A 14,852-nucleotide genomic window follows, 5' to 3' on the forward strand; every position below is an offset into this window, starting at 1 on the left:
ATATGAGATTCTTGAAAAAGACCCATCTGGTCAAAATGCTTTGGTGCTGGTTGTTGAAACATAAGAATTCTAGTACAGAATACTGTTTTATCATCTTTGTTCACATATATTCATAATGCATTCATAAAAACAGTATTGTTCAGTCTTTTCTAAATAACAAGTTATGTTCACCAGATGGACGATCCCAATTCTGTTACTGGTTATTTGGTAGGGAAATGGTAACCTTCAGTTTTGACTCTCCCTAGATGTAGTGTCACTTGGACTGAGGGTGGGGAATTATCTGTTGTTCTTTCTGCTGGCATTTCAGATCAGGATGCCTCGGACACTGGATTATGGGCAAAGCAAAATAATATCTGCCAGCTCTGAAGAATATTGATTATGGGCTGAATACAGATCTAGACATACGCCAAACAGGACCATCAAAGTCAACAGTTCTTGAGTCCCATTGTTCGCAATGGGCCTAGTCTACATATGATTAGGGGTCGACCAAACCCTACATCATTTGTTATTCTGAACAGTTGTGACTTTGAGCATAACATATATGGAAAGACAGTGTGTAAATACAGAGGTAATCACAAAAAAGAAACTCTGATGCTGCAAAAGGTTCCAACATGCCTTCTCCACAAATAACAACAGTATTACACTTCCTAGACCTTTTGAATGATTCTGCACCCGCCTACGACACTCTGAATTTCAGCCTGTTTTGCATTCCACTTTCCATAATGCTACGAGTTCAATTTCATCTTGATATTTATAGACAATGGAAACAATGAGCTAAGAAATGGGAGCAATAACAGTTGGGAATCACATTTTTAACACAAAGCACAAAGTAGTGCAAGGCCAGGTCAAAGTCAGTGCGATCCTACTCCCCACGCAAGGCTACATGTGATAAAACAGAGACAATAGGATACCCGAAGAAGAGTCATTGGATTATATTGTGAGAAACCCTCTGCCAGAGACCACCCATTCATTGGGTGAGGATAAGGATTAAGAAAGTCAGAGTCTTATCACTATGGACAGCAAGGGGGAAAATGACGTCCCAACAGATTTCTTTCTATAGCTAAAAGACTGCCACAGTACATGAACTACTACGCAGACAAAATTAAACAGCACACCATTCACTCAAAACACAACTGCTTGTAAGTATACTATCCTGTAAATCAAACCAAGAACATTCTGAGCCCCAGAGCTGATCCAAGCCATGTTGCTGCCTGGAGGCAAAGGACAAGATGGTGCTTACCTTTCATTCCCATTTCACTATGTGGTATGTGCATCTTACTCTAATCCTGACAACAGAATGCTGTCCTCCATCACCCCTGAGGGAAGAAGGGCACTTGGGGTGCAGGACACACAGCTGTATTCATGCACACTTTACAATGACAGCTGCCTCCTAGCATCTGCTGAGGAAGCAGTGGCTTGCCTGGCCTAGTGGTAGTGCTGAGCTGTCACAATCTGGTTGTCTAAATGATGGGATAGTACTAGGCCATTTATATGGCAGTCTTTTCCATTGCTTCAGACTTGGTCTTCGGGCTGAAACAGGTTCAGCACACATGGTGCAGATGCTATACCTGTGATTGTTCCACAGAGGATTGGGCAGCTGGGGAGGGGGGCTGCATTTGTGGCTACTGATAAAAATGCTTTTGTACTTCCTCCCTCAGAATTCACCAGCTTAAATTTCAAAAGAAATGTGGAAGAAGGAATGTAATTTCACTACCACTCATTTCCTGTTGCTTCTCCCACAAAATCAACTGATATGCAAACAATGAGATGTACAAAGTACAGTACTTAAAAAAACAAGTAAACAAAGTGACTCCTGATAATACATTCGGTTTATCCTATTTTTATAGATTTAAAAATCCACAAGAGAGTTCATAGATCTAATTTTTAAACATTGAAAAGTACTTAAAATCTATAAAATGCTATCTATATGTTTTTAAAATATGAAACATTTCAATTTAAAGCTCCATCTTCAGTCACAAATAGTACTGTGTTAAAACTGAGCAAGAACCAAGAACAAGGCCAAACTTCAATGAAGGAATTAACAACGGATTAACAATCCGACCATGTATTCCACAGCCAATCAAACAGCACTGATAAACATCATGGCTTATTTCATTTTGTCTTTTATTTTTCCCACAAAATACAGGCCAAGCTTGCAAATATTTAGAAATTCACCCAGTGGAATTCTTTAAATACTGGTGAAGTAAGCTAATGTTCCCCTGATGGTTGAATTCTAAATAAGCTGAAGTTCAGCAAATAGAATAACTTCTAAGAAGCAATGTGTGTTCACCACCCTCCATTCCCTTGGCACAAAAATAGAGCTTGAGCTTTTAAATATTCAGAAGTCATAGAATGGAAAGGGTTTCTGATAGCTGAGAGAAAAATACAGCTCTCTTAAGAGAGGGGGGTATCGCATAGTATGTATATTTTACAAAAATAGGACCTGCAGTGAGACGATGTGGTGCCAAGTGCTCCTGCTTAGACTATGCCATTCCATCTCCTCCACTCCAATTGGCCCCTCACATTCTGTTGCCATCCTTCAAGAGTTAGTCACTATTCCACAGCCACAAGGCATATTTAGACTTCACTGGGCAGTTTTGGATGTTCCTCTGCAATGGGTTCAATTCCGTCATATTTGTTGTACTTCTGCCAAGCTTGGGAATTCCCTGAGCTGCTGATCCCTCCCACTTGTGCGTGGATGGTACTGTTTTGGCTACATGAAGATGGGCACTCAAAGAACTGTGACCACTATTGATGTATATGCTATCTGTTCATCCTTGAATGACCTGGAAGACACAGTGCAACCATGAAGAACTGTTGCAATTCAAAGATGGCCAAGAGAGATGATTCTATGAATCAGCATGAGGGACAGAAAGTGACTAATGGTGAATTGAACTAAAGAGAATCTTCCAGTCCTATGCACACTCAAGTACATAGCCCAAAACGTAATATGAATCTCCCAGGGCAACTCTGCTGCATTACGAAGTCCTGGGTAAAGCACCTTACTGTTCTTTGGTCATCTACCCATCCTCTTCTGCCAACAAACCAGAGATGGCACAAATGCCACCCTTTGCTTCACAACCCATGACAAGAAACAGATCAGACAAAACTCATACTCAAGAAAGGGAAAGGATGATAAGTTGTTGGTTAAGGGAGGCTGATTTTTGGCACCTTCTCTCACCTCCCATGACTGATGGTACTCTTGATAAGGAGAACATTTGCAAACAGATAATATTCTTTCTCTTCTTGTAGCTCCCCCATCACAGAGTAGAACTTATTTACTACCCTGTGCTATCTGCACTGCAGGTAAATCAAAGTATTGGGGTTTCACTTTATTGCCAATGCAATAATAAGAAAAGCTTTCCATTAACCTGAATCACTCTGGATTGACTAGGCTGTAGTTAAGGCCAAGGCTGTATTTCATATAAATCTTAGTAATAGAGATGGTTGGATTATTTCTAGTATGGACCTGAAGACCTTAAAAATAAGTTACAAGCCAACAAGACTGCATGCTATTTAATTCAATTTAAACAAACTTTTTGGAAGATTTCATAAATAAAGAAAACTCTACCTGCCGAGGAGTCCTTTCCGACTTACTTCTGCACCACTCCCAGTCTGAGAGTTCTGGCTTTCGGCTCTCCTCGTGAGAAAGCCTTCTTTCCTGTCCTTCAAAGTAAGTGCACTTCTCAATATTTCTGCCTTCTTCCTTTTTGTATGTGCCTATTTTATCAGAAAGCAAGCAGTCCATGAACTTTTCCTTGGCAAGGTCCTGTTTAGTGTCTGTGCCCACGGTTTTTTTGCACCTGGCAGTATCTTTGAGCATGGAGCTGTCCTCCAGCGAAATGGTGCTGAACTCAATTTTGCTGCTCTGTTTTTGAGTTTCTTTTGCATTCTCACTATCATAGATGAGCAAACTGTGGTATGAGATTGAGTTGCCATCATCACTATGGCGGTTGTCATGGGATATCTTGTAGATTCCATAACCTTGTTGAAATGACAGATTGAATTCAAAACCTCTTCTTTTGGCTGCAGGAAGAAAACAATGTTTCTGTTAAAAATAATTAGAAACAGGAAATAAAGTATAAATGGCATATTGAATATATCAGCACTGGATAATTAGGCTGGCTTAGTATACTTTATCACAAGATTTTTAAAAAATGTCCAAAAATATTCACAACCATTTTGAGATTAGGTGAAGGTAAATGAGAAATGAGTGCCTGAGAATAGGTAAAGGTGGACATGCTCTGCCTTAAGTAAATGGATTTATGACTCAGCTTAAATGTGGTAAAAGCAGTCTTGCACACAATTCTTCTGCACTCTGCCTTGGAGGAGTTTAGGTGGGTTTTCATGTACTTTCACCATACTTTCACACAGTTTCCTCATTTTTTTTTTCTTTTTTAGAAGGAGAACATAGTGACTTTCCAGATATTAGGGACAGTGCTGATGTAATTTTTTTTCAGAGAGCACAGTTTGTGAAAGTCTATAATATTCTACATGGCAAATAAACTTTTTGACCTCATCATGATAGGACTCAGAAGAAAGTGGCTGATACATGTTAATTTTGATTGGGTATAAGAAAAAGAACATTCTTCAAATGGGACAAACTAAGTCATGGCTTAACATAACTCCCACGGATTTCACTGGGAATAAATGTTTCAGTCCTGTGCATGTCCACTGAGAAGTAAGTCCAATTGAATTGTATCCCTGTGTAAGAGGGTTCAGACATGCAGCCTAAGCTAACAAGTGTTTTCCCTTGGCCTCAATGGGCAGTAGGTTCAAATAACTTACTTTGGATTCAGGCCTTAGGTTTGAACCGGGTGCTAGTGTGGCATGGCTGTTAAGAGCACAAACAGTGAAAACATCCTGATATATTCAAATTACATACCTAAGGTTGGATTCAGAACAAGTTCATTGTAACTTATGTTACACCGCTTTCAATGGGAACTGGCTGCAGCTAAAGTAGGCTTGTTCTAACCCAAGGTTTCCAATGTGTGCTTTATTTTGGCTGGTGCTCTTTTATGTGTGGCTGAAATGTGCAGATGGTTTTGGGGGTTAGCATCTGTTGGAAGTGCTTTAATCTAATTTTAATTGAATAGTGTATTTTTGTACAGTGGATTGATCTAGAAAGGGCAATGAACAGGTGGCAATATCTCTGCAGAATTAAGAGCACATGCACCAAACTGGAATGGCAGCAGATATGGCTTCCAGGGCTGGATCCAGCATGTTCCTGTGGGTTATTTTTGCCTGGTGTGGGATTGGAATGGTGAAATCGTTACTTGCAGGCACAGGCTTGGCTAGTGCTCATCATTTACTGGCTTACTTGCCCAATATAGTAAAAGGGAAACAAAAGGACTAATTTCGATTCCTTCAGCTAAGTGCTGTTTTGGGGCTGTCAGCAGCAGACACATTTTTCTGGTATACAGAAGTGCAAATATTGAATGGAGAGCTTCTTTGAGTTAAGGTTTGAACCAGGGGTGAAGAACCTTCTACAGTCTGAAAGCCGAATTTTACTTCAAGACCTACATTTCAGTGGTATGTTGGGCTGCAAGAAAAAGTGGGCTCAGTTTCATGTGCCATGTTGGTCCTGGCTGACCACCCATACTTTTAGTCATTTAATTCTGTATGGAACTGGAACTCAGAATAAATATTCGGTTTGAGAGATGGGAAGCAGAATAGCCTTTAGCATAAGCAAAGCAAAGGAAAGGGAGCAGGTTTAAATGACTGCATCATATTCACCTTGCCATCTGCCATATATTTCACTCTGTAAATATTGTATCAGAGCCAGAGCTACACAGTGTCTGCCGCAAATTATTTCTTGACACACAGCAAACACTGTGTTTGGGACAACAGGTTCCAAAGGACCGAGAAGCAGCATTCATTCAGAGAGAAAAGCCCCTCTCTGAGTAAGAGCATAGATCCATTTTGCTCTGGGTTGAATTGGAAGGATTTTCAGTAACAACCATGACTACTAAAACATGTTCTTTGTGGGGGCTGCCTGCGTGGGCTATTTGGAAACTTCAGCTTCTTTAGAATGCAGCCATCAGATGTTTATTGAATAACTGTTAACTAACACTAGCTCATTTCACCACTACCTAAAGACTTCCTCCGTCTGATTCTTAGGACTTAGTGAACTTATGAATATCTGCCAGCTTGAGCTGTATTTTGTGAAAGGGGAAAGGAGTGATGATGAAACTGCATTTCTCCCTCCACATTTTTGAACATGAGGTGGTGAATTCTGAGGTTGGAGATGCATGTCTTTTTTACTAGTGATGGAAGATACAGACAGCACCCCCAGGCCTGGCCACACAGTGCTGTTTGGAAGATGCATAGTTGTAGCATCTACACTGAGATGCTAAAGCTCTTTCAACCCAAGGGCTGAATTGCATTCTGGAGATGCTCTCTGCGGCCATGTCCCAGGGCTACACTGCTCTGAAGGCTATAGGGCTTAAAATAGCAGCACATTGTAACTCAAAGTTTTTACATATCAGTAGTGAAGACTTCAACCTTTTAGAAAAGAGGGAACTGCACTAAATCTGGGAAGTCCTCCCATCCCCTGAGATCAGCAACAGAAGCCCTCCTCCAGGAACCCTCTGTGAAAGATGTTAGGAGACAAAGTACCCAGAGGGGGGCCTTCTCTGTGGTGGCGTCCCAACTATGGAGTGTGCTCCCCAGAGAGGTCCGCCTGGCACCATTATTATATGTTTTTCAGTGCCAGGTTAAGACCTTTTTATTTAATCAATATTTTAATATGTTTTAATATTGAATTTTACTGTTGTATTTTTATTAACTTTCAGCCAGAGTGGGTTGTCAATTTATTTATGCTGTGAGCCATCCAGAGATGCAAGTAACTGAATGGCATACAAATTTTATAAATAAATAAATTTAAAAAAATCACCAAATAAGTAGGTTGGGGTAATGTGTATGAGGTTATGAGAAAAATTATGGCCTGCTGGACAACCCCCAAGGTCTAACTTTAGACCACAGGTTGAAGGTTCAGGACCCCTGATCAAGGCCATGAAGTAGCAGAACTCCCAGGAATTCCAGCAACACAGAGGAGCTAGAAAGAACAGAAAGTCCATTTCGATCCCCACATTCAAATTCTGATCCCATGCCTCCCAACAGTCCAAATTCTCCCATTTTTACAGACTGTGAATGAGGCCATGAAAGGGACGAAACATTTCTCTACTGTGTAACTTTCATTCTGAGCAGGAAGGGGCTGGTTTTGAGCTATACATCTAACCACTTCAGATGAGTGTATAACGCTGCTGTCTATTGCTGTTTTATTGCTTCTTATTGCTGTTTTAATTTCATGTTTTGAGACTTTTTGTTGCATTTTAGTATTGCTGATTGCCTTGTGTAGCATTTTCAGTTAAAAGGAGTTATGCATTTAATAAAATGAATTAATGAAGCCCTGCTTGCTCCCTTATCAACCTGGTCAGCTGCTGAGGAAGTAAAAGGAATAGCTACTTAGCATTGGCACATTTTAGTAGAGGTGCACAGCTATGGAATTTCTTTGTTTTCTCTATTAGTCTGACACTAAACGCAGAGGACTTAAAAAAATAAATAAGGTTGTTTTTTTTAATTTTACTGGCTTTTAGCATGACTGCTAATTTTAGCATTTCAACTGCCATGCTGCTTTTATGCTGCTCGTTTATTATATTGTAGTTACTTGTTTCTTTTTTCCCTGTGATATTGTCACTCACCTTGGAAACTGACAGTGAAATGGCTGAAAGGTGAAATGAAAATAATTTAGAATAAATCAATGTTAATGCGTGTTGGAATTGGGGACCTGATCCTAAGTCCAAAAAAGTAATCACATCAAAGAAAAATTTCTTATGGAGACCAAATCAAAAAGATATGATCAGCTGCATATTGATATAGAAGATAGTCCCATTAAAATCAGTGGAACATGCTTCTGAGTATGCATATGGAAATAGGCTTTGGAAATTGAGTCTAGGTACCTAGTCATAAATGGCTGCAAAAGTAGCCTGAAGTTTAGCAGGAAAGGGAAAACCACACACCGAGCTATGAAAATCTCTGCTCATTATTCACAATGTACTACAGTCATTAATCTAATCAGTTCTTGGGAGACAGCCAGTACAGCATATAAAGCAGCTTTTCCCATCCTAGACCCTCTAGAAGTGCTGGGCTACAATTCCCAGTATGCCAGCCTACATGGCCAGTGGCTATGACAGGAGCTGTAAGCCGCCACATTGTGCTCTTTCAGACCACAAGGGTTTGTTCCCTGTTCAGCCGTGAAGCTCACTGGGTGATGTTTTCATACAGACACCATCTCATGTTGGTGTGGGACATACAGGGTTGGTGTAAGACAAAAGATGAGGGACATTTGTGCTTTCCACAGTTTCTTAGAGGAAGAGCAGGCTGAGAATGAATAGGCACTTATTTTTGTTCCCTTTGGAAACAGTATCTGTATGTGTTTGCCCTCTTCTCTGTCATTGCCCTCTTCTCTGCCTCTATGAGAGTTTTCTGTTCATGTGAAAGGAGTAAAACAGGCCTGTCTAATCCATGTTCATGCCATACAGTATAGCTTCTGAAATACTTGCTGTCTTGTCTTCCTCACAGCCCCAGCCAGTCAGTAAAACCACTATTTATGAATAGTGAAGGTGCCTCCTTTGTGACTGACGGACTGAACCAATTTGGTTGGCCACAGAAATGAGAAATCCAGTCTGAACTTTGGCAGTTCCAGAACAGCCCTGAAATGTACCTGAAGAACCAGAGCTGTTGTTGTGGAAGTCATGCACTCTTGGCTTATGTTGTGGTGCTCATCTGAACACATCACTTACAGAAGTGGAGAAAGAGGGAGATGGGCACCTGTAGACCTCACTGGAGAAGACCATAAAATGCCGCCACATGAAAAAGCATTTTAAGGTTGGGTGATTGAGTGACCTCCCCAATCTAATGCCCTCCAGAGGTTTAAGAGTACAGGTCCCAACATTCCCAGCCACTGGCCATCTTGAGACTGATGGTAGTGAAAAACATGGGGAGGGGATCAGGCTGAGTAATGTTGGCCTATACCAGGGGTGAGTTACATTGCCTGCAGGACACAGCAATCCCCATTTCTCCTGCCATCCATTTGTGGCAAACTTAAAGGCTGTGTTAGCTTAAGGAATGATATATAAGACACACTTAAGTTTGACCTGCACAGCACTCTGTAGCCACCATGAAGAGCTCCATAGGTCCAAACTATACCTGGCTGATTTTGCACTCCATAGTGCTAACACAGCCATTGTTTTGAAGCAATGCACTTGGGCAGAACACAGAGTGCCTTTAATGGGGGTTCTGAAAATGGACCTTGGGGCTCCCAAGACTCCAAATCTGTGGTCTGCACAATCTGACCAGTGAGTGGTTCAAGGCCAATCAGCACTAGGATATTTGCCTCTTTCCTGACAATTTCTTCTGTACTTACTTTTGCTTGCTTCTGAGTCTACGTTGTAGATGTTCCTTCGACAGTTGATGATGCAGCCGCAAGGCAGGTGGCTCCAGTGTTCTGACAAGACAAACACTGGAGTGACAGTGACAGCAAGCAAAGTTAGCAGAAAGCTGAATATCTCAAAGGAAAGGCTTTGAAAACCAACAGTGTGTTGAACAACCATTTGTATCTGAAAAATGGAGACAATGTAAAAGAATTAAACAGCCAGTTATCTTGCATGCAGAAATAATAATAAATCTTGCTCAGAAAAAAATAATTACTTCCACAGTCTTCCCCTTCTCTGAACTTTGGCACCTTCACAAATAATGATCCAGTCGAAAATGCAATACAGTTCTATATGTATCTACTCAGAATTAAATCCTGTTGATTTCAATGTGCTTGATTCCCAGTTAAGCGGGTTAAAGACCATCACTTACTGTGCAGTTCTAGGCATAGACTGTGATCTAGTACACCATCTGAATAAGTCCTATAATATATGATTTTTGGTTTTCATCTAAAAAATATTGCATTGTCTAGACCAATTATCAGTGCTGTATCTGGAGTGCAAAGAGAATGGACATGCTGGTGTGAAAGGCAATGTGGCCTAGTAGTTACTTTGTTGGATTGGGAATTGGAAGCTCCAGGTTCTAGTCCCCACTTTGCTGGGAAGCCCACTGGGCAACCTGGGCCAGACACGTTCTCACAGGATTGTGAGGATAAAATGGAGAAGAGGACCAGATAAACCACCTGGGAATTCTTGGAAGGAAAAAGGTGGGATATAAATGTATTATTACTATTATCATCATCATTTCACTAGAGCACTTCTATCAGAAGTGTATCTCAAATGCTTCTCATTGGCTCTCCGTGTTCCCATGCTGAATGCCTTTTGCTGGCTATAGATCCTTTGACAGCATGGCTATTGAGAATTATTTCATATATTAAATGAAAAGAAACCTAGGTTTTTGCCACTGAATGTATATTCAACAATGTGTGGGTTTACAAGCCCACATATTGGCTGCACACTTTAAAATACACTCTTTTGACTATAGATACATTCTGAAAATATGATGTGCTAAATGGCCCTCTATTAAAATATTTTAAAAAGTTGAAAGGACAATGGAATTATGACACCAGAAAATAGAATTCATTAACACATTTGCTTGCATTTTCAAGGCTCAAATAAAGATATGATGGGCTAATCAATGATTTCTTTTTATATTCTCTTTTGTATAGGCCAGCATACTAAGCATGACTGAGCATAACCATAGCCTTTATTTACTACATGGATACAATATAGATATGTACATAAGTATATTTTATATCATGCATAGCACAAAAATAGTGACCTGGAAATGCATGTGTGTGCCTGTGTGCATAGGTACACACACACACACACACACACACACACATACTTAGGTTGCTTCCAACAAAAGCACATGCCATTGCAAGACACTTACTCTCTAATGTATTTGTGAACACCCCTGTTGTGGAATTGCCTCAGCTGAGCTTTGTGACTTTCAATTCTAACAGATGCTGAAAAGCAAATGTACTAATACAACTCCCATCTGTGTTTCTCAGAGCACTGGTTGCTTCAAGTGAAACAACGAACATTGATCCTCAGTGCTAAGCAGAGGAGTAGCTTTGATGCTGAGCTATTAATAAAAGTCCATTTGAGGTAATATTGAGAGATAGAAATGCACCCCTGAGATGCTGATAATGCTGACTGATGGGTTCTACACTGTCCTCACTGTACAGAGTTTCACAGATGAAGAAGTAACCTCCTGCCCTTTCCCAAGCTTGCAATCTAATTTCTCTAATGTGGCAATGGCAGAAGGAGGGGGAGGGAAGAGAGCACCTGGCAAGGGAATAACATGGAATGGCTCCAAAGCAGTGTTCATAAGAACATGAGAAGAGGCAGGTTGGATCAGATCAAGCGTTCATCTGGTGCAGCGTTCTCTCCACACAGTGGCCAACCAGCTGCTCTCAAGAGACCTGCAAGAAGAGCCGGAGTATGACAGCACTTTCCCTTCAGCAACTGGTGCACATCGGCATGCTGCATCTGACAGTGTATAGCCATCAGGACCAGTAGCTATGGATAGCCTTCTCCTCTATGAATTCGTCGAATTCTCCTGTAAGGCCATCCAAACTGGTGTCCACTATTACATCTTGTGGAAGTGAATTCCATAGCTAATGTGTTGTGTGAAGAAATATTTCCTTTTATCCTGAATGTCCTACCAATCAGTTTCATAGCATGATCCCAATTGTCTCCCTCTCTACTTTTTCTACACCATGTGTAATTATGAACTCTATCATTTCTCCCTTTACCTTTTTTTCCAAGCTGAACAATATCAGCTGTTGTATATGTTTTCACAGTGGAGTTATTCCAGCACCTTGGCCATTTTAGCTGTTCTTTTCTGCACTTTATCTAACTATACAGTAGCTGTTTTTAAGTGTGGTGACCAGAACTCTAATAGTATTCTAAATGTGGTCAGACAATAAATTTGTATAAGGAGTGTATGACAGACAGTTTTATGTTCAATTTCTTTCCTAATTATGCCCAGCACCAAAGTGTAGTTCTACTCCTGTATGTGATACACAGAAGTAAATCCTACTGTGTTTAATACGAAAGCATGCACAGGATTGCAGCCATAGTCACAGCCAGGGATAGGTTTTAAGGATTAATGCAAATGCTTCATAGAAAAGGGAGTCTGGGGATGGATATGAAGGGGAAAAAGGGCTCTCAAACTTAGTCCAAGGCAAGAGGGAGACTGGCTGAATGCAAGATGGGACATGTGCATATTCAAAGGTCTCATGCAGACTTTCTTTGAGCATGTTCACCAAGGCAGTTGTCAGTCAGCCTTATCTGCAAAATAAGAACAAACATGCTCCCTCACTTCTGTGATATATTTCAGTTTTGTAGCTACAAGCAACTCACTGGCCAAGGGTGTGCCTTGCAGCTAGGCTAGGGAAAAGGAATCCTTGGCAAATACTCTGAATAATCCCATGCAGTCAACCAGGTGCCTGTCCAGTTGCTTGGAACAGAAGCCCTTGACCCAACTTTCCAGCTAGTTTTATTCCTTGACTCATTTGGCAAAAGGACCTGTAGAATGTTTACATATGCTAGCAGCAAAGTAATTAACCAGAGCCTTGGATTATGCATGGCTATGTCAGTCAAGGACTATGAAACATACGTAGGAATACAAATCTGTTCACTCATATATGGATTATCCAAATCTGTAGTTTAAAGTCTAGCTACTTCCACAAGAACACACTGATATGGGATCTCATGAAAACAGTGAATCTGGGTAACTAAGAGTTCTTGATCAGTGGATTTGCCAGAGTAATAGAAACATAACTTTGACTGAAATTACAATAGCTTCTGCAATTATTCCTTGGTGGGGAATCCATTCAACTCTTAGTAGGCAATCTAACAGAATAAAAAGATAGAAGGCAAATGAGACAGTCACTTTTATGTGTTCTAACTTGGAGTTTAAATGCAGCATGCAAGTTCTCAAGTTACACAGGAAATACTGCCCTGTTTGCTCTGTGTATGATGGCCCTTATGCTAAATCTGACCAGACACTACCTAGCAGGCAGAGAAAGAAACTTGATTTATTATTACCATCATTGGGAGCCAAAGAATGACTTTTGTCAGAGCCAGTATCAGCGAGAAGCGCTTCTGAGCAAATTCCACAGTGAAGTTTCGGCTGTTGCATGGTACATCTTGTGTCCCGTAGCGGTCCATCCTGCAGCGATTCACTGGACTCTGCCTGACTATTGGGTCAGAGTTCTGGCAAGCATCATGGGAATGCTTCAAGGTTTTATTCACAGTGTCTTCTGGAGAGAGGGGTGATGTGTGACTACTAACTGGAGGTGACCCAGGAGAGAAATATCCTCGGGTGATTTGATGGTAATCTTCATAGAGATGATATTGCTCATCAGAACACAGCAGCTGATAAATGAGAGGAATGGACAGCACAGCAAGGAGGCAGAAACACAATGAGTAGATAATAAAGAGAAATAAGATGTAAGAACTGCTGCAGTCGGTAAGGCATCCCCAGGAGGTGGAGGCATAGGTGCCCCAGCCGCACAGAGGCAAGATGCAGATCAGCAAGCTGACAATCCAGATTGTGAGGACAGCCCAGATCATGCTCACCGGCCTCTTGCTGGCCCCTTGGCTGCTTCCCACTTTGCTGAGACTGTAGAAGTTGTAAGAAACCACAAGGGACCCCATCAGATTGCTTGAAAAGCCTTGAAATAAGTACAGTAGTGCTGAAGCAGTGCACAGGCTTGGGGAAAGCATCTCATTCGACCAGAGCTTGAGCATGAAGATCGTTGCCGGTGCCACACTGATAAGGTCGTCCACCGTCAATGAAGTCACAAGCATGGAAATTGTACTTTTGTTCTGCATTCTCAGCAGAGACACCAGCGAATAGATGCTGCCCAGGAGTGCTGTGAGCGTAATTATAAAAGTCAAACAAAAAAGGAAAAGGCTCAAAGATTTTTGATCTTTGGGTATATCCATAATTCCCTGGTTCAGGTGGCTTGTCCCATTTAATGATGCATTGCTATGGATGACCGGCATTGTTGTCAGGGTGGATATTACTGTGCCTTTTCTCTGCTTCTATGAGTTCTCATCTGACAAGAGAACTGTGAACTCCACAGCAGATTCCTGATCTTCCCCAAGTTTATTCTTAGGCTGCATTACATGATCCCTTACCACAAATCTACTTAAGAAGCCCTCAAGTATGCCCAGTAAAGCTTTCACCTGAAAAAAGCACACACTGCTAAAAGAAGCATGAATGTGAAGTATCAGAGAGAAAAAGATGCCTGCCCAGAAAATAAAGCAAATTATCCTGTTCTTGTTTGGTTTGCTTGTCCTGGTCCTTTATAATCCAAGGTGATCAAGTTTTTCTCTCCAAGTCCAATGCTTTCCGCAGATGCCAGGAAACGTGTGCCGGAGTAGAGATATCAGTCTCATGCTGGTGGCTGGAGATGAACTATAGCGGAGGGGTGAGTGGGGAGAAAAACCAGGAGCTCTTTGGTTCAGTCTGCTCTATTCAGAGCTGCAGGAGGGAGGAGTCAGATGGAAGCAGGATAGCAGAAGAGAGAGGGGGAGTGCGTGTCTCTCTCAACAGAGCTGCTCTCAGATCAGAAGCAAGTGCGAGTTCCCTTGCTAAGCCACACCTCTGATGCTGACTCTGAAATGGAGAGCAAACAGTGAGACCTGGTGCAAGCCACGAATATCCTCCCTTCTGAGCCCTGAGCCACCGCTTGGCTGCCTACAGCCAGCTTAAACATGCGCTTGCCCAGCACATTGACTGCAGCTCTGACCAGCGAGAGCAGAAAAGCCACATGAATCTTTGAACGAGAAAGGAGCCCTACAACTCCTAGTATGCCTTACTCTTCCTTAAATAATAGT

The 14,852-nt window shown here is 41.4% G+C and overlaps 1 protein-coding gene across 1 annotated transcript in view; it reads right to left on the reverse strand.

The window, feature by feature from the left end:
* The window catches only part of GPR149 (G protein-coupled receptor 149), a 34,499-nt gene extending 20,484 nt beyond the window's left edge, over nucleotides 1-14,015 (reverse strand). Inside the window, exons 1-3 of the mRNA XM_044432981.1 lie at nucleotides 13,053-14,015; nucleotides 9,428-9,620; nucleotides 3,572-4,026 (exon numbers count right to left, since the gene is read on the reverse strand). Coding sequence (XP_044288916.1) covers nucleotides 3,572-4,026; nucleotides 9,428-9,620; nucleotides 13,053-14,015 — 1,611 coding nt within the window. The remainder of the gene's footprint in view (nucleotides 1-3,571; nucleotides 4,027-9,427; nucleotides 9,621-13,052) is intronic.
* Nucleotides 14,016-14,852: the final 837 nt, after the last annotated feature.

This window comes from Varanus komodoensis, unplaced genomic scaffold, assembly GCF_004798865.1.
Source record: "Varanus komodoensis strain SLA01 unplaced genomic scaffold, ASM479886v1 scaffold25, whole genome shotgun sequence".
NCBI lineage: Eukaryota > Metazoa > Chordata > Lepidosauria > Squamata > Varanidae > Varanus > Varanus komodoensis.